Below are 27720 nucleotides of genomic sequence, written 5' to 3'. Positions count from 1 at the left end.
AAAAGATATTGAGCACTATTGTAACAAATTTGAAGTAGGAAATTTGTTTTCCAAAATGCTCCAAAATTTTTCATACTAAGACAAAAGTAACTAAGTAATTTTCAGTCAAAACCCACATTTTCAAATAGTTTTCATTTTTGTACCAAAAATTTCTAATTATAAAAACAAGATGAAAAAAATATTTGTCATTTCAAAAACAACATTTCGCCGGCCGTGGTGGTCTCGCGGTTCTAGGCGCGCAGTCCGGAACCGTGCGACTGCTACGGTAGCAGGTTCGAATCCTGCCTCGGGCATGGATGTGTGTGATGTCCTTAGGTTAGTTAGGTTTAAGTAGTTCTAAGTTCTAGGGGACTAATGACCACAGCAGTTGAGTCCCATAGTGCTCAGAGGCATTTTTATTGTCATTTCAGTATTAAAAAAAAGGTAGTCTCCAATACAAGTCTGTTTCTTTGCAGTATTTTGTAGAAAAATTCCCCTTTTTCAAATGCAGTAAACTGATGTGAGTTCTGTGCAACAGAATCCACTACACACAATTCAGAAGAACCATGAAAGAGCACAGTATCATCCCTAATTGCCAAGTCCTAAAGGTGGTAAAAAAAGTTGGCCATATTTGAAGTGCCATAGTATTCAGCCACAGAGTTGGGGATTTTTCCAGAATGAATTTTCACTCTGCAGCAGCCTGCATGTTGATTTGAAACTTCCTAGCAAATTAAAACTGTGTGCTGAACTGGATTCCAAACCTGGAACCTTTTCCTTTGCCAGCCAAATGTTCCAAAAACTGAGTTACACAGCTAGGACCCACCCTGACAGCTCAGACTTCTAGTTAAATTTCATTGATGAATTAACAACTCATTGATGACAATGTCAAAGCCATTACCACAGGCCGTTTGACTGCCTATTAAGCTTTGAGCTGAAAGGTGGTCGTGGGCATCCTACCCTCTCGGACCACCTCCTCTCCAAATTGTGGCTGTAGCTATAAACTGATCTGTAGTCTAACCCAAGGTCTAGGTTACATGAGATGATGACGATCTGGTTCTGAGTAGATGAATCCAATGAATGTGAATACGAAACAAACATTGTATCAACATGATCTGTTGCAGAGCCTGCCATGTTTAACGTGTGCCGTGTTCAATGCACTTTGCCAATTGTAATAGACTTTTTATTATAAAATCAAAAACTGTGGGAAAAAGTCAGAAAATCTATAATAGGTGATGGACAAGTTCTAACAAGTATTTTGATGCATGCAGATGCGCGCACGCAGGTGGGTCTTAATTACATAGCTTTACTAAGTTCTGTGCCTGATGGGAAGTTGCATTGAATGTAGCCTTTTAAATCACATTTACTGATGGTTTGAATTTCAAAATCAAAAACTATAGGAGAAATGAAATTGCTGTTAAAATTTTCTCGTGCTTCTATCTACACTACTTGATCAGAAGCTGAACCATAACAGGAATCAGTTTCTTACAGAGCTCCACATGACAGTTTAATCACAACTTTTGCCAGACTGCGCCATGCTTGCAGACCATTTTCCCACCTTACAAGATTTGCTGGTGTTTCATTAGCTGCGATAGAAATTCCTACGTCTTCCATTGGCCTTCTGTCAAATATGCACATAAATTTTGAACATTAGCTGAGCTAGTCCAGTGGTACCATTTCTAAAATTAGAATATATAACATGGAATCATAATTCAGTTCAGTAATTTATTAATCAAAGAATCATTTTGACTTGATAGTGCTGTAGGATTAGTCAGATTAGTACAAGAATGAATGGAGCATCTCGACCTTCTGTACGTCATTTTCCAGGTACAACTAGGACCAATAATCATCCATTCTTCATATTCTCTGAGAAGAATGGACATTTACAGGCTGTGTTCTTTTCCGTCATTTGAGCTCAGCACGTATCATGACAACGTGCGGTGCCATTAGGCACGTGACGTGATCACCTCTGGTTCTTAGTCAGTAATTTACACAGCAGGCATTATGTTTCTGATGTGTTGAGGCCAGGGCTGTGCCCTATTGTTGAGGTCTACACAACATTTTCTTTCAACTACGAGGGCATGCCGAAAAGTAGTGCCTTCGAATTGTTTTACGTGAAAGCTTTTCAAATAGAACAAATTCGTTAACATTGTACGTATTTATCCTTCACATCTGCATATTTATTTCTCAGCATAGTCACCCTGGCAGCAGACACATTTCTCCCGACAAATAGTTGATATAGTCACTGTGGAATGTTTGACTTTTTTACAGAGCCACAACCTCTCCTCTGCTAGCACTGCTCCATCACTATCAAAGAGAAGGATTCAAAAGTGTTCTTTAAGTCTCAGAAAAAGATGAAAATTGAATGGAGCTGAGCTGAGACTGTGTGGTGGACAATCTGTGACAGTGGACCGAAGGCGTCAGATTGCTGCAGATGTCTCAATGCTTGTGTGCGATCTAGCACTGTCCTGCTGAAGGAGAGGATGCTCCTTGTGTGGACGATCTCGTTGTTGTGAGCACGGGAAACTACTTTCGTCTTTGATTGCTCTGGGTGAAGGCTCATCAAACTAGAGCATTCGAAATATTAGTTCATTGTATTATAGACACGAATAAAAGATTCACTTAACTTTGCCACACTTCTTTACCACAGGAGTACTGGATAATTTAAAACTGTAATGGACTAGCAACAAAGAGTCACTTGATGCACTAATTAACAAACTGTAGACAGTGATTGCTGTAGTGAATTCTCGAACTGGGGCAAAGGTCACGCTAGATTGATGCTATAGACTCAGTGTGAGGACGTTGCTATGCTGAGAGGGGAGTCGTGCTATTCAGGGGTGCTTCTGATATGTCGTTGCAGATTGTAATAAGTCCTCGCTGATGTCTGTGGTATCCATTCACATTGCCGATTTTGATGTGCACCGCAGTTTCTGGATGATAACGTACTTTTCAGATTGGAAATTCGATTACAGTATTCTTTTTCTGACACGTTGACATAGTTATGTTACACATCACCGTGTTATATACTACAGTTCAGAGCTCTCTAGCAAAAGAGAGGTGCAACTTTAGTCAGCAAAGCAGAAATGTTGACCAAGTAAAAAATTCAGAGGTATTATTTTTCAGCACTCCCTCACCCTGTGTACCTTCAAATCACAGATTCTTCTGCTTTACTGTACAGGGTGTGGACAGAAATATGGAAATCCCAATAACTCAACAAATTACCGTGCAGAAAATATGCTGCTGTTCAAAACCGCCTCTGGTCACCTTTAGTGGGTAACTACAAGTCCTGTATGATTTTCAAGAGAAAGTTATACCTTTCTCCCTCCAAAATACTACCAAGCACAGGTAACGATTCTGGATGTGGATAGCGATCACACACTGTTCTCTCCAAAGTAGACAACAAAGGCTCAATAATACTGAGATCTGATGACTTCAGTGGCCAGAGGAAATACAACAGTTCATCCCCGTGTTCACAAAACTGGTCCTGGATTGTGTCTGCTGTGGCAACAGGGGCCCTGGCCTCTCGAAACAGAGCATCTCCATTGTGGAACATAATATTGTACTGAGGGATGGACCTGATCAGCCAAAATGGTCACACAATCCTCGGTAGTAATGCAGTACTACAGAGTAACTGTGTAGGTCCTAAGGCATACCACAATGTGGCTGCCCAAATCGTTATCGAACCCCGCTATGTTTCACTCCTCGAACATAAACTCGGCCAGAAATTGGAAATAATGTGATACGAGACTCGTTGGACCAAATTATACATTTCCGTTGCTCCGTAGTCCAGATTTTATTGCTATTGCACCACATTTTTCTGTTACGGATATTTGCATCATTGGTGAGAGGTTTCGAAATTACAGCCCACAATGCGAGTCCATTTACAGGGAGCTTCCTTCGTGGTGTTTCGGTACTGACGGGGTTCGAGAGTGCGACATTTGGTTCTGCAGTGACTTTTGAAGCTGTTGTTTTATTTATTGTCACAATTGTCTTCGGTGGCTGGTTGTTATGATCACTTGACACATTCTTTTGCTTGCATGTTGACTTAGTAAATGATGTTTTGTCCACTTTGGCTGACAGTGATGTAAATCTTCGCTACGCTGCCTCTCGAAACACCGAACACTTCAGGTACGGAATCACCCACTGTAGAAGGACTGACAATTTTGCCATGTTTGAATTCACTTGGCTCAGATGTAATTCACTCACAACTACATACAACACTGTTCTGACCATGACTGACATTTCAGATGTGTTGAGGGCTTTGCATATGAGTCATTCGTGGTCAGATACAACAGTGCTATCTGCAGGTTTGGCTATCATCTGTATTTGTGTTCAAGCATGCATTCCTTGTGGTGTATCCATATTTTTGTCCAACTCCTGTATATGCACAGTAAATAAGATTTCATTTTTTACTACCACTCTGAGTGTTACAATTTTAATGGCTGGCTGTGTAAAAATATTACAATGAGACAGAATGGCTGCTGAATAATACTTACTATTAGAGAGGTGGTCTGCCACTTCATTGTCTGCCATTGAGATTTGTTTGACAACATCAGAAATGTCTGCATCCACTAACCACAGCGTCATGTGATGTAGAATTGTTTCCAAACACAGACTTGACGTGGATTGTTGGCTTCTTGTTCTCCTTCACTTGTTGTTGTTGTTGTTGTTGTTGTTGTTGTTGTCTTGGTTTGCTGCAGCTCTCCATGCTACTCTATCCTGTGCAAGCTTCTTCAGCTCCCAGTACCTACTGCAGCCTACATTCTTCTGAATCTGCTTAGTGTATTCATCTCTTGGTCTCCTCTACGACTTTTACCTCCACGCTGCCCTCTAATACTAAATGGTGATCCCTTCATGCCTCAGAACATGTCCTACCAACCGATCCCTTCTTCTAGTCAAGTTGTGCCACAAACTCCTCTTCTCCCCAATTCTATTCAATACCTCCTCATTAGTTATGTGATCTACCGATGGGTAGACACGATACTCCACTGTACCAGTGGTCTGTGCATTTTTTGTTGTGGCTTCTCTAGTGAAATGCTATGGTGCCGTCGTGGGGATTCCTTTGCATACCAGGAGACAAATAAAAGATTAAAATTTAACTTTATTTTTTCAAGGTGATAAGCGATACTTTATCTGCTCCAAACATGCTTGTTATGCTCAGATGAAAGTTTTATCTTTCATCTATCTTGGCATCTGGCCATTATTCACACCTACTGTTCAAACACAATACACGTGATACCCAACAAGGGCCCCAACCAGTTCTGTGTCGCAGTGCTGATGAACCGTTCAGTGCTGACGGAGCGCCATGTCACCCTCTGCCATATAGCATCATTTGGTAGTGCTGTGGAGGGTCTACTTCTCACTGGAGTACCTCTCGAGCTGGTTTTACGAAGCCAAGTGGACTCCATTTCAGCCCTTTCTCCGAGAACAAATCCTTGGTCGTAGCAGGAACTGAACTTGGATTCTCCATATTACAGTCAGATCACTGGCTACAGAGGCGGACAACAGTTACCCCTCTGTTTGTCAGACATTTGACATCTTTCTCACACCAGCTGACCGTGGGCCTCATGTTGTATATGCTGTGGCAGGACACTGTGATGCCGGGCCTACTTTTCTGCCTAAGCCCAAGGTCTATCTTTCTATAGCACTTTCTTTAACAATGTCAGGGCTTGATTTCTTATACATGGATATGACGCCTGTCCTTCACAAATCTTTTCAAGTTTGTAATGAAAACTAAAGTTTTCCTTCCTTCTTTCTTTGCATTTTTGTCTTCCAATTATATGTAACTTTTTGACTCTATGTATGTTGCTAATGTTATTGTGCAACTGGAGTTTCACATAATTTTTTGAACCAAATAAATTAGTAAATCTTTCTTTTTTATTTCTAGAAAGAGCAACAACTCCAAAAGAAGTGATAGAGATTGAGATGGAGGATACAAATGAAATTATAGAGGTGGACAGTTTCAGTGCTGCTCACTTACTCGCCACGCAGCCCGAAATTCTGTCAGATACCTCACCCGACATCTGGCATAAAATTATCGTAAGTAACTCCACTTGGGTAACATAGTGTGTGGAGATTAACATTCAATATCGGTAAATAAAGTAATGAGACTAGTAGTGTAATGCTCCATCTGTCAACAGCAACTGCCCAATTAAAATTCCAAGAATCTTACCTATGGACTTAAACTGTAGATTTCTTTATCCTTTTCCCAAACAAAAATTAAATCTCTTAAGGCGAAGTATACTCATTGAAAATTGTGGTACCAACCCAGGTGTGCTTGTTTTAGAAAAATCCAGCCACACTCAGTTTGGAATTAGTTGATTTATTTTTTCAGTGCAACATTTGTCAGATTTGATGTCTTTGTTCAGCAGGTAGTGGTGGTGGTATGGATTGGGGGGGGGGGGGGGGGGGCAGGGTAAGGTGTCGAATGAACCAGTTCTCGACTGGGTGCTCTGTTGGTATCCCAGCCACAGCTGGTAAACAGTGCAGTTTGACTTGCAGCAGTGTGCGCTCACTGGGCAGGCAGAAGGTGCGCAGATGTTGGTCGAACTGGCAGTGACTTGCAGAGAGGATGGTGACATTTGGGGAGTAAACTCTGGCTCCTGAAATTTGGGTATCAGCTTCCAGTGATAGTAGTCAGTAAGTGGGTTGCCAGCTAGAAGTGTTCCGTGAGAGCGGTTTGATAAGTCTGGTAAATAATCATGAAGGTATTGAACGTTTTTGTTGTGCCTTCATGGCTGGTAAGCTCGATTATTCCATTGATCGTATAGAGCAATGATGTGCAGCATACAGATCATTGTTGACAGCTGTCTTAATTGGTCAATATGTTGACTGCAATTGCAAATGGAGAAAAAAGAGTTTCGTGCTGTTATTAAATATTTTCTGTTAAAGGGTTGGACTACCATACAAATTAAAACAGAATTGGATGAGATTCACACAGACACTGCACCTTCATTGAAGACCATTTGCTTTTTGATTTAAATGTGGCCAGACAAGTGCTGCAGCCATTCGTGTCACTACAAAGGAGACCATTGACAAAATCTGTCATATGGTAATATGAGTCTGTTGAATAAAGATTTTTGAGATTGCAGAGTCTAGAGGCATCACAATGAGAGAGTGCTTAATATCCTGCACGGAGAATTGGCTATGAAGAAGTTGTGTTTGGGGTAAGTGCCACGATTGCTCAAACTCAACTGAGAGTGCATCTGGCAGAACATTTCAATACAATGTCTGGTGATGTTTAATTGAAATCCATGAGACATTTTGAACTGATTTATTACTGTTGAAACCTGGATCCATCATTACATGCCAGAGTCAGAAGTGCAGTCAAAACAGGACAAAGGCTAGTGAAAGTGCAGCGAAGAAGACAGAAACCATTTTGTCAGCTGGTAAGGTGATGGCCACTGTTTTGGGGATTTCCAAGGAGTATTCCTCGTAGATTATTTAAAAAAGGCAGAACCACAACTGGTCCTTATTATGCTTCATTGTTGGATCATTTGAAACTTTCATTGCCCAGAAAAAGATTGAGGTTGGTACCCAAAACAGTATTTTTTCACCACAATAATACTTCATGCAATACTTGAGTGATAGCAATGGTGAAAGTGTATGAGCTGGGCTTTAAATTGGTTCCTCATCAATCCTGTTCACTGGACTTAGCCCCAAGTGACTTTTTCCTTTTCCCCAACTTGAAACTTTGCATTACCGGGAAGAAGTTTTCATCAAATTGAAAGCAATGTTGCAGTAAATGAGTATTTTGCAGAAATTGACAGAATCTATTTTTTCTCCAGTCATTTGGTAAAGCTGGAGGTTTACGGGATCAAGTGTGTGTCCCTCAAAGTAGACTGTCGAAAAGTAAGGGGAGGACTTTACGAAACAAACATCTTTACGTGCTTTTTTGCCAGACTTATTTGACCCTCAGCCCATCTGAGCCAGTGCCAGACTGTACGGCTGATTGTCCTACAGGTTTGCAAATGTCACTGACTCCACCAGAGGGCAGTGGTAGAGCGACTGTACTTTCCCTGGCCACGAGGAAGTAGCCCGCTCCACAGCAGTCGCAGGCGCGATGCTCTCTGCCAGCTGTGCGACCAGTGGTTGTATGTCCCAGGGCCAGGCATATTGAAATGTGAATGCCCCAGTGCCACATAAATCCCCTGTTGCAGTGCTTCAGGTTTGCTAAAACTGTATTTCGCTGACCTACTGTTGGTACCAATATACTGAAGCTGACCTCAGTTGCGAACTGCTGCAACAGCTGAAAGCTGCAGCTGGTGCCGTTATGCCATTGGTGGCTTATGCGACCAGCACTGCTACAGACTGCTGTTGCATGAGTCTATTGCTGGACTAAATGTGAGGTTAACTAGTATGCATGCATGCAATGTTGCTATCATCTTTCTGTTCTGGACTTATCAGACACCGGCAGAAGATCATTGCGTGTTGTGTGTCCTAGTACTTAAAGCTAGCGAAAGGGGATGGCACAAAAAAAGGTGAAATAGTGTTGGCGATCATGTACTACGTGAACATGAATGCATCCAATTTCTGCAAGAACTTGTTCTCTGAGAGTTAAGATGAAATAAAGTTGTCAATCATTGCATCACTTTGAAGTCTTACCAAGCTCTGACTGAATATGTGTGACATGTTTTTTTTTTTTCAGACAGAACTCAGTTACACTTTTGCACTGTGTTAGATTTACTGTAATTGTATGACTGTTTAAATTAATTGATCTAATTAGAAACAGTCATTAGCACTGGTTCATGCCACCAATGACAGCTTGTTTTGTGTCTGAGATTGTGGTCTTCTAACCTAACAGTGCTCTAAAGTTCACTGTTTCATTGCTGTAGGATCATAATTTCGATGGTTTTCACAGGCCACGATAAAGGTTTTCATGTATAACAGTGTCAGCTTTCAATAATCCTTGGGCCTTATCAGTATTTATTGAAGAACGAGCTCCATAATCAGTAACTGTTCTAACCCTAATCCTCTGGGACACTTATTGTGGAAACACACACCTTTTTGTTTTCCTTCCCATGTGAGAGGAGATGCTAATATTGTAACCATTTGTTTATTGTGCTATTGCACTTTGACACTTTTGTGGTTAATGTGCTACAAGTGTTCTCCTAAAATTAGTACATAGTTTTTTGTATTGGAAGGTCCATATCTCAGCTCTGAGCAGTGCTGCCATTAGCAAGCTTTTGGAATTTGTAGAAAAGTACTAGGGAGCATCTGCTGGATGCATAGAATGCCGATAGTGATCAAGTGAAGCGGCATGTGCTTACCGCTTGTATAGGACATCTGTTTTACGAAAATCAAATTGTCATCTTCTCTACTTCAGGAAGGTCTTAATGAATAATTGTGTTACCTTACACACTACATGCATTGCTGCACTCATTTGCAAGTATGATGGATTATACATTATTTGTTAGGTAGTGGGACATGAGTGTCTCAGCAAATTTCATAAACGTGAAAATCGTTGGTACAGTACATTAAAACCATGTTCAGATTTTTTGTTGAAAATTTGTGTTCGATACATCACTTTTTCACTCTTGCAGTGATAAGTGTGTTTTGACACTGACTTGTCATGTGGTTTTCTCACTTAGCACTCTGTCAAAGTCTCTCCAGAAATGAAAAATTGAGCTTTGAAAGTAATACTTTCCAGTGAAAACTTGGACCAATTTAACTTGGTGGGACCCATCTATCTGACCTCATGATTTTTGAAATTGGTCTACTTCTAAAAAAATTAAAAATGAAGGAGTAATACTGGACATAAATGAAGACCATGTTTGAATTTTTATTTTTTTGAAGTATGTGTAAAATGGTTTTAAACCACAAAAGAGTTCATGAAAGTGATGGTTCTTTGGTCAGTGAGCTAGCAACACAAGTTTGGTAACATAATTACAGATAGTTGGCCACAATTTTAAGTATAAACTGCACAGTCTAAATTGGAAAATAGCAAACAATTGGATGAGATGAATTCAGTGTAGAAATGATTAAAGCACTTATCGAGACTGTGAGAGAGTGCAGAAATTTTGAAGTTTTGTTGTGGGAGATCCATAAGAATGTTTTTTTTCGATTTACAATTTCTGTACTCTCGGCTTTGATTATGAATGAGCAGACATACTATATTATTTGTGTTACGTGCTAAGTTATCCTTCTGCTTGTATTTTATAATTTCTCTTTGAGGTACGTTGGACTTTGTGTGCTGTTGTGGGCGCAGCAGGCGATGCTGTGACGCCAGCACAGGTCTGACAGGGATACCTCAATGTCATATGTTGCTTCAAGGAATACTTTGAGCAGAAGCCTTAAATGGTTGAATTTACATTATCATTTAAGTAAATTTGAAATTAATGTGTGATGGAGAACATTATACGCTATATGTGTTAAAAAGTTGTTGTGTCTCTGACAGACATGTTGCACAACTTTATGAGCCCAACACACACAAGTCCAGTCTCAGATGGTGCTCATACTAAGAACTACATTGTGCTTCTGCTCCAAGACATTCAAATAGGCCATGCGTCCACCAGTATAACAAATGTCACCACAGGGAGTTCTGAAACCTGGAACTATTTGATGCATCCACCAAGGTAGTTCACAGAGTGACATTTGTGTGCTGAGCACATCATTTAAGCAATCACATGCTGATATTCGGCCATTTTCAGTTATCGACAGTTTCAGTTATCGACTGTTCCAGTTCCGTCCGTTAAAACACAGTTATCACTCAGCTGTCATTGGCTTCAGTTGTCTACAGTTTCCAATAAGTTATCTGCAGTGGCGACCGGTATAGTCACAATACAGTTTGCACCGAAGGTCTCTCAGTACCCCGAGTGGTGATAAAGTGATTACGTATTCAGAGATTGAACTTGACCTCTATGAACTTTAATTAGATAGCTATAAATCATATGCTGTGTTAGGTTACATTAGGTTCGTCAGTGCCACACCTTATCACAAAGCAAAATCCGAGTATATTATTTTGAAGTACATACAGTACTTTAATAAATGACTGTTCTTCTATCTTGTTTTGGAGATACTATCCTGTGAAGAGATTGCAGCTAATGTGCAACCAGGCCACTTCCATTTAGCTACAGATGTTGGGCACATCCCTTGGTCTATACAACGAAACTGATAGAACAACCTAATGTGTCTGAATTCCATAAAAACTTAGTGTATTGTGTAAATCTACGAAACCATAAGTGTGTGTGTGTGTGTGTGTGTGTGTGTGATTTTAGCTTTTACAAGTCTCAACAATAATAATAATAACAACAACAATAACAATAATAACAGTTTAAACAAACTGAGTGGGTATATTGAGTTTGTCTCCAGTGCCAAATAAGTACAGTGGATAGTCGTAAAGTGTTAATTAACATAAAAAAGTTACATAGATATTTAATTTGTTAGTTTGAATCGAGAGCCATTGCTAGATGTAGAAGTAATCTCTAGTTTACCCCAGAGAAGTGTGTTGGAACCGTTGCTGTATGTTTATGACCTTGCAGACAATATCAGTAGTAACTTAAGACTTGACACAGATGATGCAGCTATCTGTAGTACTGTCTGAAAACAGCTGCACAAATATTGAGTCAGATTTTGATAAAATTTCAGTGCTACAAAGATTGGCAACTCATTTTACGTCTTCACAATTGTAAGTTGTGCCCTTTGTGCAAAATAAAGAATAAGAGAGAGAGAGAGAGAGAGAGAGAGAGACAGATACAGAGAAATCTAATCCTAGCAATAGAGTATTGTTTGACTCACACAAATTTGTTAGCGTACAACTTTCTAAGGATGTGAGCTGGAACAATCACATAGACTCAGTCACAGGTAAAGTAGGTGGCAGACTGTTGTTTATTAGTGGAATACTGGGGAAATGCAGTCAGTATATAAAGGAAATTACCTACAAAACACCTGTGTGACCTGTCCTAGAATACTGTTCAAGTGTGTGGGACCTGCATCAAATAGGTGCAATGGAGGATATTGAATGTACACAGTAAAGGGCAGCATGAAGTATTAGAGATTTGTATAAACAATGAGTGTTGTGGAGAACCTGAAGAAATTGCACTTGTGCACATTTTAGGATAGACACAAACTATCCTGAGAAAGGCTACTTACAGTGTTTCTAGAGCCATCTTTAAATGATGACTCTTAGAAATATACCACAATCACCTACATTTCACTCCTGTGGGGATTGTGAGAACAAGATTATATTAATTACAGGGTTGTTTAAACAGTAATTCTACCCATGCTCCATTTGTGAATGTACTAGGAAGATACTCTAATAATTGGTGCAATGGGAGGTACCCTCTGCTGTGCACTTCACAGTGGTTTCTGAGTAAGGTGTAGATGCAGCTGTAGGCAAGTGCTGGGTGTAGCAAAGAGAAGAGGAAGCAGTGGCAATGTGGATTCACTACAATCGATAAAGGTGAAGAGCCGACCATCAGTAGGAAAAGTGATGCTGAATGTTTCTTTTTAAGGGCACAGTGTGATGCTGATAGATTATGCTCATAAAAGGTGTGTTTCCCATATGTCCTGATTAGGTTATAGAAGGCTGTCAAGACAGTTCATCACTCGAAGCTGTCTGAGGGGTATTTCTGTTCTGAGGCAAAGACCCACCTCTTGCTGCATGGGACACAGTCACTCATACTGCTTATTCAGGTTATCCAATTTTGTCTAACACTGCATTCTCCTGATGCACCACGTAGTGACCTTTTTTTCCTCTCTTTCTTCGGATGCAGGCATTTCCAGAATGATAATGAGATAAATTCGAGATGTAAAGTTTCCTGAAAAGCCAGAGTACAGACTTCTGTAACCAAAGTCTCCAGCAAGTCATCATTGGGAAAAATGTGTCGCATTGATGGGTGAAAGTATAGAGGGAGACTTGATACCATCAGCAATTTTCACAGTCTCATTTTGAATTTTTTGTTGTAATTATCGAAACTTTGACACAAAAAATATTTTAGAGATTTAAACTTGTTGTTGCTGAAGTTACATGTACAATTACTAGTCATTATTGCATTTTATTTGCAGGTGGTATCAGCTGTGTATAACAGAATGGCTGTTCTCAATGCCATCAACAGGAGAATTTCTCCACTGAAGCTCACTCCATATTTTGTAAGTTTATAGATGCAGGCAGACAAAACTGTTTTATTCCACTCTAATTTTTAATTTTAATGTTGTGCTTGGAAGGAATCTTTAAGAGGTGTACAATGATATTGTTTGCACCCAACATCTATCTGACAGTGTATAGTGCTGTGCCAACCACCTCACAGGGGATGAATGCAGTGTTGGGTTGTCACAGGGATTTGATAGGAACATTATTATTTTTGTATGTATTTTATATGATAAGCGAGTTGAGGTGGTATTCGTTAAAACCAAAGATATTTTTTGTTGTGATGAGATCTTTTCATAAATTTTCAGTCACCATTTTCTCCTCTGAATGTGAATATTTAATTGTCACCAGCCTACATAGGGAGAAATGATCATCATAATAAAAAAAGTCAAAACTCTTATAGGAAGATTTAAGTGCTCATTTTTCTTGCATGCTCTTAGATAGTGGAATGGTAGTGAGATTGTCTGAAGGTGGTTCGAAGGACCCTCTGCCGGGCACTTACATATGAATTGCAGAGGAGATGTTCCAAATCAAGTGGTCTAATTTTTGGAAAGCGTCGTCTTGGATTTGCTGAAATTTTGAAGTACTACATGTCTCGGATGAACTTTGGTTAAGTCTTAGATCCTCCAGTGGAATACTTGTTGAGATATAGCCATTTGTTTCACCCCCATACCTTGACCACGTACAGTATGTCAGAGTCGGCTTAAAAAACTGGCATACTGAAAAAATTAAACTTTCAAGTTACATATAGCTTCGCTAATTAATTAAGTAATAGATGTCAAATTTGATGCCTAGTATACCTACAAGTTGTTCTTAAAAAATTTATAATTTGATGTTACTAACTGTTTCTGTTGCTTTGAGAATTTAGTGTAAAGTTGACGATTCTTGTAAAAAGGCTAAAAATAGGATATTTTCAATCCCATCTTGCACAAAAGTATCTTGTAGAATTATTTTAAAACCATTCTCATTAGTAAAGGCATGTTTTGAACATCCTAGAAAAGTGGATTTGATTAACTAATACTGGCATACAGTGTCAAAAAAAGAGGGCCAAATTTGAACAGGTCACAGAAGGTACACATGTGCGGTACCAGCTTTCTTGGCACTGTGCCGCCATGTTTGTTTCAAAATATGTATTATTTTGCTCTCAGGTGTTCTGTGGAGTCCATTGTTGTATTCATTCCATTTTGTGGTGGTGTTCTACATCATTTTGGGAATCCACCGCAAATTCCAAACATAAACAAGTATGTATGTAACCTAGTATACAGATTTTCAGTTTTGCATTAATATTAGTTTGCTAATTAGAACAGTTCGAAATGAACATCAGTGAAGCAACTGGTAATGATTATCCTATAGTCGAATGCACTGTTGGTCATAAATTGTCATCACAATACCATGTGGCTCATTTTATTTGAACAAAATTGGGCTCATCTATGTTAGCAGCTTATTAGGAAATGGAAAAATTACGTATTATTGTATGATCAGAAGTTGATCTTATGGACAATGACCAGATCTGCTTGTATCACTGAGAAAAGTACCGCCATAAATGTGAAATAAGCCAAAAGTCATGTTACAATCCATTTGAAAAGCTGAATTACATTGTCAAAGGTGATTTTTTTAAAAGTCGCTTTAGCCATCTCCAAGAAATTGAATAAAGTTATCAAAATGAATGTAAAGGCCAGGCCAGAAAATTTGCGTCAAGTGCAAAGCAAAATACATTTCTATGGCTGAGGCAACATCAACTTCATCTTGTGAAAATTCTGATCCAGACACTTCAGAGAGTTTGGATGAAAGCTTGACTGATTCAGGCACTTCTCCAGTGGAAATGTGAAGATTAAGCAGCAGAGACAAAGCTGGCTATATGAAACAAAAGTCTGAACATGTGCAAAATACAGTAGCAGAAAAAATAATGTCTGCCTCTGGAGTAACTGAAGACATTGCACAATCTAGTCACTCAGCTGAATCCAGTTTGTGTAATGATTACACTGACCTTGTCAACGAAATGAAAGGAAAAATTGAAATATCCAATACATCAACGAAAGTTCAGTTACTGACTATGGCCCCAAAAAGTTGGTCAGTAAAGGAAACTCATGTTTGGAATTTCTGAATGCAGGATCAAAACAGCCAGAAAAGTTAAGGCAGAAAAAGGTATTGGTGCATTACCTGATGCAGAGATTGGCAGACCATTGTCAAAGGAAGTCGCTGATTGTCAACAATTTCTATGAAGACAACAAATGCAGCAGGATGTATCCTGCCAAAAAAGATTGTTTTTCAGTTCAGCTTGGTGGTATTAAACTACAAAAACAGGACCAGTTGCTCCTGTGCAGTACTGAAGAGTTTTAGTGGAATATCACAATAAATATGGAGCTGAAATTAGTTTCTCCAAATTCTGTGATCTCAGGCAAAAGTGGTGTGTAACTGTTGGTGCTTCAGGCATTCCGTCTGCACATGCACCATACATCAGAGTATTAAGCTTCTGCTGCAAAGTGCTAATATAAAGGATGGCTTCAAAATGCTAATCAATAAGGCAGTTTGTGATCCGAGTGACAAGGACTGTGTGCTGCATCATTGTCAAAACTGCCCTGGTTATGATGCAAGTAAACTTTACCTAGAAGAAATATTCCAGGGCTGGGATGCAGAGGAATCAATTGAATCCAAACAGTGAGTTCACACTGACTGTGAAGCACTAGAAAATAATGTCTTAACAGTGAAGAAATTTATTGAAAGACTCTCAAGCAGCATTTGGAAGCTGCTAGGCAATCATTTTGTTGCAAAACATCAGAAGAAATAATTTAAATCATTTAAGACTGTCTTAAAAGAAACAGAATTGATAGTTGTTGCCCAGGGATTTCATTGGGATAATTTGCAGGCCACAGGGGCATCCATTTGTTGCTTAGTACGTCAATAACATGGGCACCTTGCAAGTCGATAACTGTTGCACAATTTGTGATAAACTGCAACATGATACTGTCTCTGCACACTTGTGTATTCAAAAGTTTATCAAATTGTTGGTGACTCGAACAAATGTTACCAAAATATACTACGTCAATGATGGCTTAGTGGCACAATGTAAAAACTACAAGAACTTTGTAAATTTATACTACCATAAAAATGATTTCAGTATTAAGGACGAATGGAACTTCTTTAGTATAAGCCATGCGAAATCTGTTTTGTAGTGGTTTAATTTTGTTGCTATTGACAGGCTCTTTATGTTGTAGGTGTTCTTGATGACATATTGTGCTCTAGTCAATTTGTTTATTATGTTATGCCATGTTGGCTTTTCATTGAGGTTATATGTTATGATTTCTCCCAGATATTTATATTTATCTACAATTTTGATTTCTTGGTTCTTGTGGGACTTTGTTTATGAGTGGTAGGTCAGTTAACATGATGACTGTGCTATTTCCTGTAGTGAGATAACTTGTTGTTTGGTTTCTTTAATACCGTTGGACAAGAGAGCAAGGTCATCAGCAAATCCTACACAATTTAAACTTATGTTATCTTTGGGTCTTCCAATTTGGATGTTCTTTTGGTTAATCTTGTACCATTCCCTCATTGTGTATTCTAAAACACAGTTGAACAGCAGGGTTGCCAAGCAAATTCCATGTCTTAAACATGTTTTTATGATGAATGCCTCAGAGTGTCCCCCCCTGAACTTTACTTTTGATACATTGTCACTTAAGGTGTGAGTTCTATAAATCTGATTAATTTTGTATGGAGCCCGAAACTTCTTAAGATTTTTAACATCGAAGGTCTATGGATACAGTCACATGCTTTTTTTTTTATAGCCCATGGAGGTTATTACAAGAGGTTTATTTCGTTTCTTGTAATATGCTATCACTAATTTTAAAGTGATGATCTGTTCCGCACAGCTTCTCCAAGGTCTGAAGCCTCCTTGGTATTCACCTAATTCTTCCTCTAGTTGCTCTTCGATCCTCTTGTATAGGATTCTGGAGAAAATCTTGTACGTGCAGTCTAAGAGAGAGATGCCTCTGTAATTATCTGGGTTGCTTTTATCTCCTTTTTTGTGGAGTGAGTGGGTTATGGGTGTGGTCCAATGTTCAGGAAACTTTTCTGCTACCCAGATTTTTGTGAGGGCTATGTGTAAGGATGTTCGAACCGTATCACTGGTTAATTTCCACATTTTAGCAAAAACTTGGTCTTCTCCACATGCCTTATAATTTTTCATCTCTCTGAGTGCCAGTTTCCTTTATATGTTATGTCTTGATTTTAGCTTTTGTATGTTCTAGTCATTTTTTAAACATTAGATACATTGAGAGTCACACCTAAATATTTGGGGTGTACATTATGTAGTAATTTTTTGTTGTGGAAGATTCACTTGCTTTGACTGTGTGGGGTCACAGACTTTTTTTGTGTATCTTTAACAAATTTTTATATTGTTCACAAATTGTAACATCTTCTAAACTTTTCATGCTAGTTAAGAGCATAGAAGCATGGCCATTTCCAAATGTACTTTTGACTGAAAAGCGATTCCTTGTTGATGAAGTCAGAGATCTTTGTTAATCAGGCCTTTTTAGTCCTTTGGTTCCATAGAAACTATCTTACCCTAATACCCATTTCCTTAGAAGTCCAATACCAATTTTCGCAGATTTACTGAAATATTTTGATAAAAATTTTCATCCTCTGTTTTACCCCTGGGGTTGAATTAAAAAAAAAAAACGAGTGAGGCCCAAATATAAATTTTCAGAGATTTAGTTCCAAAATATTTTTGTAATGAAAAACTTGCGTTAAAACTGCCAACCTCTACTTTACCCAGTTAGGGGTTGAATTATGAAAAACACTGAAACAGTTTTTTCTTATACAAGGTGTGACAATAAAGTAATGAGACTGATGTGAAAAAAATATTGCTTGCCGTTTTAGTCAAGCCTAGTGTTATCTCCTTCTGACTGCTCACACTTTTTCCAGTGCTTCTGCCATTGATGGTAACATTTCTGGAACTCGTTTTCTGTAATATCCTCGAAGACCCATGTCACAGCTTTTTGGACATCTTGTATTGTTTGAAAATGGTGTCCTTTGACTGTCATTTTGACTCTTGGAAATAGAAAAAAAGACGCACGGAGTGATATCTGGTGAATATGGTGGCTGTGTTAGTACTGAAATCTGTTTTGAGGTTAAAAATTGCTGCACTGACTGAGCAGTATGGGATGGCACATTATTGTGTTGCAGAATCCAATTATCAGCAATGTTGGCACGGACACGAAGAACTCTTGTACAAAGTCTTTCTAAAATTTCTTTGTAGTAATAGTTTTTAACTGTTTGTCCAGGAGGCATCCACTCTTTATGAACAATTCCCTTGGAATCAAAGAAGCACACAAGCATGTATTTCACCTTTGACTTTGACATGTGAGCTTTTTTTTATTTGGGTGATCCCTTTGAGCACCATTGCGAACTTTGGCATTTTGTCACCAGTGATAACACGGCTCAACAATTCTGGATTGATTTCCATTTGCTCTAACATATCAGCTGCCACATTTTTCCGTGTTTCTTGCTGTTGTGGTGCGAGATTTTTGGGGACCATTTTTGCACAAATCTTTCTCATACCAAGAACTTCTGCTATTACTAGAAAAAACGTTTCTTGATTGATGTTCAGTTCTTCTGCAATCATTTTCACGGATAATCTTCGATCAGATCGCATGAGTTCATGCCCCCTTGGCAAGTTGACATCCGTCTGTGAGGTTGATGGTCGTCCACTGTGATCTTCATCTTCAGCATTTGTTCTGCCTTCACTAAACATTTTATGCCAACGAAAAATTTGAGCTCTTGACATAACCTCCTTTCCAAAAGCCTTCTGAAACTTACCGTAAGTTGTCGTTGCGTTTTCACCCAATTTAACGCAAAAAGAAATTGCATAATGTTGTGCAATATCATGCGGTTCAATTTCCATGATGAGAGACACAAATACATGTTAACTTATTACAGCACAAATCATGACTGAGCAGTTGCATCGATGTGCTGCTTGGACTAGAAGCAGCTTGTAGAGCAATGTCAAAGATATTGAACCTACTCAAGCCTGTAGGGTTGCCACATCTTGCAAAGATCAGTCTCATTACTTATTGAGAAGCTAGATAAAAATTTTCTTCATGTAGCTTTAAAAATGCTTTCATATTGAAATATTTTCATAAAAATTTTCATCTTTTTGTTCACCATCCTTAGGGGTTGAATTTAATTTACAAAATCACTGAAACAAATAATTTTTTTTTATTTTAGCTGAAAAGTTAAATACCAATTTTCATAGGTGTTGCTTTAAAAATGACCTATTTATTAAAAAAAAAAAGCTTTTACCCACTATTTTGCCCCCTGACTGGCCAAAAATGCTGTAGCACGTTGTTTTTTTTTTTTCTGACCGAGAAACAGAGTACCAGCTTTTGTAGTTGCAGCTTAAAAATTTACTTAATAGAGATTTACTTTTCAAAATGTATTTCATCCCTTATTTCACTCCTTTGTGTGCGGTATTTCAAACAATCTCTTCCACACCCTCTTCAAATTTCAAGTTTCTATCCATAGTAGTTTGGGCTTGCCCATTTCCCCTGTGAGGGGTTGAATGTCCAAAAACAGTGAAATACCTTTTTGTTTGTTTCTATCTGAGAAGACACACATTAATTCTCATAGATTTGGCTTTAAAAATTCTTTCACAATGAAATATTTTTGTAAAACATGTCATCCCCTATTTCACCCTCTTAGAGGTTGAAGTTCCCTAAACAGTGAAATGTTGTTTTGTTTTTTAATTTCTTATTTGCTTCAAAAATGCTTGTGTAATGAAATATTTCCATGAAAACTTTTATCCCATGTTTCACCATCTTAGGGACTGAAGTTGCAAAAACACTAAAATACGTACAATCATGTTCATATCACGTTGCACGACTAGAGACAGAACATTCATATTTACAGGACATGTACATTAGTATGTTCTGCAGAAATGATCAGCATTTCAGTCACCTCATTTCAGCATGTGTCGTGTTGCTTAGGAAGCACAGAGTCTGCCATGGGTCTCGAAAGCTTGTTCCATGTGTGATGGCATCGAAATGTCTAAGGCATGACTTACGTCCTGTGGTATAGCAGTCCATGCTGCATCCACCTGTTTCCAAAGTTCATCTTTGGTTGTTGGCATTGGGTCACAGCACTGCACCCCTCATTTCACCATATCCTACACATTTTCGATTGATGGAAGTCGGGTGGGCCAGGGCAAAAGGGTGACATCCTGTGACATCAAGAAGGCACTTGGTCCTGCAGCAACATGTGGTCGTGCATTTGCTTGCTGAAAAATGGTGTCTGAGTTGTGCAGAAAGAGTATGGCTATGTGTCGCAGTATGTCATTGGCATAGGTCACACTGGTCATAGTGCTCTGGACATGAATCAACTGTGATTTGTGGTTGTACCATACAGCACTCCACACCGTAAGACCTTGTTGGCATTGTATGTCTTGTGTGAATGCAGTCACTGTGATACTGCCCCCTCTGTCAGTAGTGACCTAAAATATGGCCATAATTTTCAAACAAACCGGACCTGGATTCATCCGAAAACACCACCTGTTGCCATTCCTGTCCACTGTGACTTCAGTTCATACATATTACCTTCCAGCATGATTCTGGACATTTGTCAGAGGTAGGTGGAGAAGTGGACGATGTGCATGTAGCTTGTGCCATAATAAGTGTACGTGTGCTACACTGTTCCACTGTCGTACCAGAGCCGAGGAGGGCGCAGATCTCTCTTGCAATGACATTAGGATGAGGTGCCGATATTCTCGTTGAATGGTCTGGGTGGTGTGACCTGACCCTTCTTGTTGTGTTCTACGGCCTTCTGTGAACAATTTCTGCATACACATGTCGCACTGCCGAAGTACTTGGTCGTACATGAGCAGTAATTTCCCAGATGGATGCATCACATTCTCATGCCAACAATGCGCCCTCTTTCAAACTCTGATTTGACAGTATGGTTCGCACGTACATCTGCAAGGCATCCTGCCTATCTACTCAAGTCACATTGATCCATTACCTTTGGTTTATAGCGACAGTGTGAGCCACAGGCACATTTTACTAGTGGGTTGTGTTGCGCTGTTGACCTTGAATCCGCAGACCAACATCGTTCAAATGCGGCTCATTTCTGCAGAACATATAATATACAAGTCCTGTGATATGAGCAACTTATTTCTAGTTGTTCCAGGTGTTCTGTTTTTTCTGAACATGTGTGTGTTTTTTTTTATTTATAACCAAGAAGCAAATACCGATTCTCATCGATAAAACTTTGAAAACATTTTAACAGCCCTTTAAAAATAATTTATTTAAAAAATATGTAACCCCATATCCCCCCTCCATCTCTTTGGTGTTGAATTTCCGAAAATTCTGAAACAAGAATGTCTTTTTTTCCGATTGAGAAACTAAATACCAATTTTCATAGAATTGCCTTAATAGCAACGTATTTTCAAAAAACTTTTTGTCCGTTATTTCATACCCTTAGGGATAGAATTTCGAAAAATCCCTTCTTAAATGACACCTACAGTATAAGATCGACACCCTCTCCAATTTTCAAGTTTCTGTCCTCAGCGATTTGGGCTGAATGATGGAGTCAGTCAGACAGTCAATCACTCAGGCAATTGCCTTTTGTATGTATAGATAAAAGACTGTAGCTGTTCTGAAAATTTCTTCATGTTTTAATCCTAACCTGTTTAAAAGTAGCAAAAAACTTGCACGTAACACTGGTCATTACATTAACTCAAACCAAGCACTTAAAATATGACCAAAAGTGTGCCATCTGGCAATGTACAATGTTAATTTGTAGTCCTTTGTTTAATAATGTGGGAATTCCTCTGCAGCTACTGCAGTACATCCATTTCTTTGTGAAATTTATTGTTGACATTATGCACAAGGGATAGCAGCTTCCAATCAGCAAACATTGCGTAAGGGAACTGCTTGCAGGGAACCCATTGTTGCCTATCATTCAGGAAGTCGTGTTTCTTTTGTAATAACTGAAGGCAGTCAGTGACAAACTGCTTATCTTGAAGTCTCTGTAGAAGACTCTTCTATAGGCAGACTCTTTGTATTCTCTGCAGGTGTACTTAATGCCCTGTTAACTGTAGTTGGTAATAAATTGGATGATATACTGGTTATATTAATTTTAAATAATACTATGGAGTTAAAAGTACTGTGTAATACATGTCTTGTTTTCCCGTAATGTTACGTACTTCCTTTTCTTTTTTTTTAGTTTCGCATGGAGAAAGAACACATAACATTCCTGGTGAATAATTGCAGTGCTGCCATGACAGCATTGTTCAAACAAAACCTTAAAGTACCATTTTATCCTCGTAAGGTAAGTTTTTGATGGTTCTTGGTGTACTATTAGTATGTGTAACTGATGGTGGATTCCTTGTATAAACTGTCCTCAGTGAATTTAAACTTGAATAAAATTCCAAGCAGCTGATGAAATAAAAACTTTGTCTCGACAGGAAAGGATACTGTTTAAATGTAGTCAGTGTTCAGCAGTGAGTGTCACGTAACTTAAAAATTTTGTTGGTCTGTCTTCGCTGTCATTGCATTCTTTGCAGAACAGTTGCTACATGGTAGTTCACTACATAAATTCCTATTATGGACTGGCTGTACCCAGCGACTCTTTGCTGTGTCTCAGTCCGCTTAAATGGAGAAGAAATAAAAGAGACAGCACACATTTTTGATATGTATAGGAATTGGATCTGTGCCCTAATCTTCTTGCCTTCCCTACCTTGTCCATCTCCTCCTTTGTCAATCTCCTTCACTCCCCCCCCCCCCCTCCCCCCACCGACTATCATTTCCTCCTCTCTCTCTCTCTCTCTGTCCATCTTCTCCTCCCACCCTCTCTCTCCATCACCTCCCCCACTCTCTATACATTTTCTCCTCCCACACTCTCTCTCAGCATCTATTTCTGCAAACCACAGTAAGGTTCATGGCAGAAGGTACGTCCATTGTACCAGTTATTAGGGTTTCTTCCTGTTCTATTCATGTTTGGAGCGCATGAAGAATGATTGTTTGAATACCCCTGTGCATGCAGTAATTATTCTAATCTTATCCTCACGATCCCAGTGAACGATACATTGGAGTTTGTAGTCTATTCGCAGAGCAATCATTTAAAGCCACGTCTTGAAACTTTGTTGTTGACGTCCTTAGGATAATTTAAATCTATCTTCAAGAATCTTTCAGTTCAGTTCCTTCAGTATGTGTGTGACATTCTCCCATGGATTAAACAAAGCTAAGACCATTTGTGCTGCCCTTCTCTGTATACATTCAATATCTTATATTAGTGCCATTTGGTATAGGTCCCACATCCTTGAGCTATATTCTAGAACCAGATGCATGAGTGATTTGTAAGCAATCTCCTTTGTAGACTGAGTGCACTTTTCCAGTATTTTACCAATAAACCAAAGTCTACCACCTGCCTTACCCACAACTAAACTATGTGATCATTCCATTTCATATCCCTACAAAGTGTTACACCCAGGTATTTGTATGAGCAGGCCAATTCCAGCTATGACTCATTGATATTACAGCCATAGGATACAACAATTTTTAGTTTTGTGAAGGGCAAAATTTTACATTTACAAAAATTTAGGGCAAGTTGCCAATCTCTGCACCATGTTGAAATCTTGTCAAGATCTCACTTAATATTTATACATCTTCTTTTGGATAGTACTTTGTTATAGATAACTTCATCATCTGAAAAAAGTCTGATTTTATTATTTAATATTGTTGACAAGGTCATTAATGTAAAATATGAACATGAAGGGTCCCAAAACAAATCTCTGGAGCACACTTGCAGTTAGTTCTACATCTGACGATGCCTTTCCATCTGAGATAACATACTGTGTCCATCCTACCAAAATGTTCTTAATCCAGTCACAACTTTCACATAATACCCATTTGATTGTACTTTCGACAATAAGCATAAGTGCAATACCGAGTCAAATGCTTTTCGGAAATCAAGAAATATTGCATCTATCTGGTTGCCTTGATCCAAAGCTTTCAGTATGTCATGTGATAAAAGTGCAAGTTGGGTTTCACATGATTGGTGTTTTCGGAAGCCATGCTCATTGGCATTGAGAAGGTCATTCTGTTCAAGATGCGTAATTAAGTTTGAGTTCAGAATATAGTATAACATTCTCAGCTAATCAGTGTCAAGGATATTGGATGGTAGGTTTGTGGATCACTGCCACTTACCTTCTTGTACACAGGTGTAACCTATGCATTATTCCAAGAACTGTGCTTTTTTCATGTTTGAGAGATCTGTGATAGATTATAGTGAGAAGAGTGGCTAACTTAGCCACAAATTCAGATGGAATCTGACAGGGATTCCTACAGGGCCTGGAACTTTGTTCAATTTTAACAATTTCAGCTGTTTCTCAACACCACTGATGTTAATACTTATTACATTCATTTTTCCAGAGGTATGAGGATTAAATTGGAGCAGTTCTTATGGGTTTTCCGTTGTAAAAAAAATTTGAAAATGGAGTTAATAATTTCAGCTTTTTGCTTTGCTATCCTCAATTTCAGTTTTTGTCTCATTCAGTAGAGACTGGACACTGACTTTCGTGCCACTAACAGCCTGTACATATGACCAGAATTTCTCTGTTTCCATGAAAGGTCACTTGACTATATTTTGCTATGGTAGTCATTGAAGCCATTTTGCATTGCTCTCTTGACAGCCAAATGGATTTTATTCAGCATCTCTCTATATATAGCCCTACACTTTGTTCTACATCTGCTATGCTGGTATATCTGTTTCTTTAGAAGTTTCTTTACGGTGACAGTGTACCATGGAGGTTTCCTCCCATTATGAACTGTTGTGCTGGGTACATATCTATTCAATGGGTGGTTAACTATTCTTTTAAACTTGTGCCAGTGTTCCTTTACATGCTCCTGACCTGTGCTGTAAGTTTCAAGTTCTTCATTGAGATATGACAGTACTGACTCATTTTTATCTAGTTTATTGAACATGTATATCTGTTCACTTGTTTTAGTTGTCCTTTGTTCTTTGGTAATCGTTATTATCACAACCGTGGCATGGTTACTGATACCAGTTTTGACATAGATATCCTTAAAGAGGTATGGTCTATTTATTGCCATTAGATCCAATATATTTCCATCATGAGTAGGTTTCCTAATATCTGTTCTACATAATTTTCAGAGAACGTGTTTAGTAAAGTTTCACAGGGTGCCTTATCATGCCCACCACTAGCAAAATATAAATTTTCTCGATCTATTGTTAGGTGATTAAAGTCTCCACCGATGATTACAGTATAATTGGGGAACTTACATAAAAGTGAATTGAGATTTTCTCTGAAGACGAGTCTGGTGGGCGATAGAAGGATCCAGTTATCATGTTATGCCCACCCCTGATACTGAGTCTTACCCCAATCAGTCTCACACTCAGCTTCAATCTCGGTGGATTTGAGTTTCTTTTCTACGGCAACAAATACACTACCTCCATTTCCCATTTGTGTATCCTTTAGATATACATTTAAATGTTCCTCAAAAACCTCAGTGCAATCAATTGCAGGTTTCAACCAGTTTTCTGTACTTAGTGTTATGTGAACTTCACCGCTTTTCATGAGCGCTTCAAATTGTGGCAGTTTTCTGCAAATGATTCAGCCATTTACCACTAGGACTTAAATACTTTTGCCTGTGGAAGGCATTTCTTTCAATCTTACACTGATACTTCTGGGTTACCTACAGCTATCATTATCTGAGTTTGATGGAGAGTCACCTAATCTAAAAAACCCTTGTGTGCACTCCACACACAGTCAGCTAACTGAGTAGCAGACCCTGATGTGTAATGGACACCTGACCTATTTAGTGGGACCTTACAGTTCTCAACCCTATGGTGCAAGTTGAGGAAGTCACAACCTAGCTTGTCACAGAACTTTTGAAATCTCTGGTTCGGTCCTTCTCCTTGACTCAGAACCAGAGGGCCATGATCCTTTATGGGGACAATGATGCACACTGTGAGCTTCGTTGAAACTTCGTATCCAAGGCTGGTCTTCTCAACCTTCTCTGCCAGTCCTTGGAACGACCCAAGGATGACTTCAGAGGCCAGACAACAGGCATAATTTGTTCCAATGTGGATCTCAATCTGCAGTTCGTTGCAGCCTGTTCCCTCAGTGGCTGCCAGAGTAGCTTCTTCACCATGTTGAATGAGGTACCCTGGAATACACACTGAGTGTACCTGGCGTCCTTTCACTCCCTTGCTGGCATTTCCCTGAGGGGCACCATCATTCGCCGTACATTTGAGCTGCTGACAGTTAATAGGCCCCTACCCTTTTGTGTTTGTCTCCTCCTAGTGCCGGACAAAACAGATTTCCTTAAAACAAGTGAAGTGTGTCCCACTGACTCAGTTTCATGAAAGACAGCACCTCAAACCTCTTGATTAGGGGGATCAGTACAACACTCAGAGTCCTCCCCGGTTCCCGTCCAACATGTACAGAACGCCTAGACCTACCATTGCCACACCACTCAACCACTCACAGTGAAGTGGATGGGTAATGACAGATCCTGTACTTTCAGCAGAGGAGACAGGATTCACAGGAGAGGATAATTCTTGAGGTACCTCTGGTACAGGTATCGCAGGTACACGACTCTTGGGAGCTCTTCCAATACACTGATTCGCAGCAGCTGTCAATCGTTTGTCAGAAGTGAAAGCGATTTCCAGCTGCTTACAAACGTCAACCAGCTCATCCCGTGTTGGAGAACAGCATTCACAGGGAGGCTGCATTTTGGTTGGTGCAATGTATTGCAAGGCAGTGAACAAAGATCTTTAAATTAAACCTGCTGATTATCTTTTAACCTTTTCAGCTAAAAAGTTGCTAATTCCCTATAAGAATTACAGCAGATACGTAAAACAAGATTTCTATTAAGGCCACATAAAAACCTGCACTAAAAATTACAATTTTCATAAAATGTTTTGATGTTAATTATAGTTGTTGTCAAACTCGTAAACCATGTTAATTTACAATAAATGCAGATAATATATGGGGACACTCCTCTTTAAACGAAAACTAAATCTAAAACAAACTGTTAGTTAGAAAATCTGCTACTGTAACTAACTCACAAACCACAATTTGTTACAAATTGCTCGTAGAATATATAAAGGACTTTGGTAGCTTCCAAAAATTCTCAAAAATGCTAGTTTGTTTGTATTGATATACAACGAAATTGAGGGGCGTTGTATTCTCTGGCTGAACTGTGAACCAAAAATGCTGATTTTTAGGAATTAAATTAATTAATTATCCAAAAAACTCGTGTCACTAACTTACGAAAATATAGTTTCATAAGAGTCCAAAAATTCTGAAACTAAGTTGTTTCTCATATAATTGTACAATGAAATTAGAGAAAGATTGTTTTGAGTGAGGATAGGTCTACTGTGCTTAAAAATTTTAAAAGAGCACAATTTAATTTAAGCCTACTATTGGTGATAACAATACTATTTATTGCGGCACTCACAAATGTTTGAAATTTCACAATAAAAATGGATGTTGATAAAATCAGTGAAAGATTACGCACAAGAAGTGGCACGAACAGTAAAATATAGAACTTTAAATTGTCACACAAACTTGTACAAGTGGTCCCACACAAGGGAAAGCTCATAAGTCAGCTTTTACATATAAATAAATGTGTATATTT

General features: G+C 38.8%; 1 protein-coding gene across 2 annotated transcripts in view; it reads left to right on the top strand.

Annotated features, from left to right (window-relative positions):
- Positions 1-27720, top strand: part of LOC126292135 (nuclear RNA export factor 1-like) — a 137616-nt gene that overhangs the window by 11967 nt on the left and 97929 nt on the right. For both annotated transcript variants that reach the window (XM_049985973.1, XM_049985972.1), the window contains exons 3-5: positions 5864-6015; positions 12982-13065; positions 22280-22384. In XM_049985973.1, the coding sequence (XP_049841930.1) occupies positions 5864-6015; positions 12982-13065; positions 22280-22384 (341 nt within the window). The remainder of the gene's footprint in view (positions 1-5863; positions 6016-12981; positions 13066-22279; positions 22385-27720) is intronic.

The sequence above is a fragment of the Schistocerca gregaria genome, chromosome 9 (assembly GCF_023897955.1).
Source record: "Schistocerca gregaria isolate iqSchGreg1 chromosome 9, iqSchGreg1.2, whole genome shotgun sequence".
In the NCBI taxonomy this organism is placed as follows: domain Eukaryota; kingdom Metazoa; phylum Arthropoda; class Insecta; order Orthoptera; family Acrididae; genus Schistocerca; species Schistocerca gregaria.
Note: the sequence above shows the minus strand (reverse complement) of the source record. Positions and strands in the feature narration are given on the sequence as shown.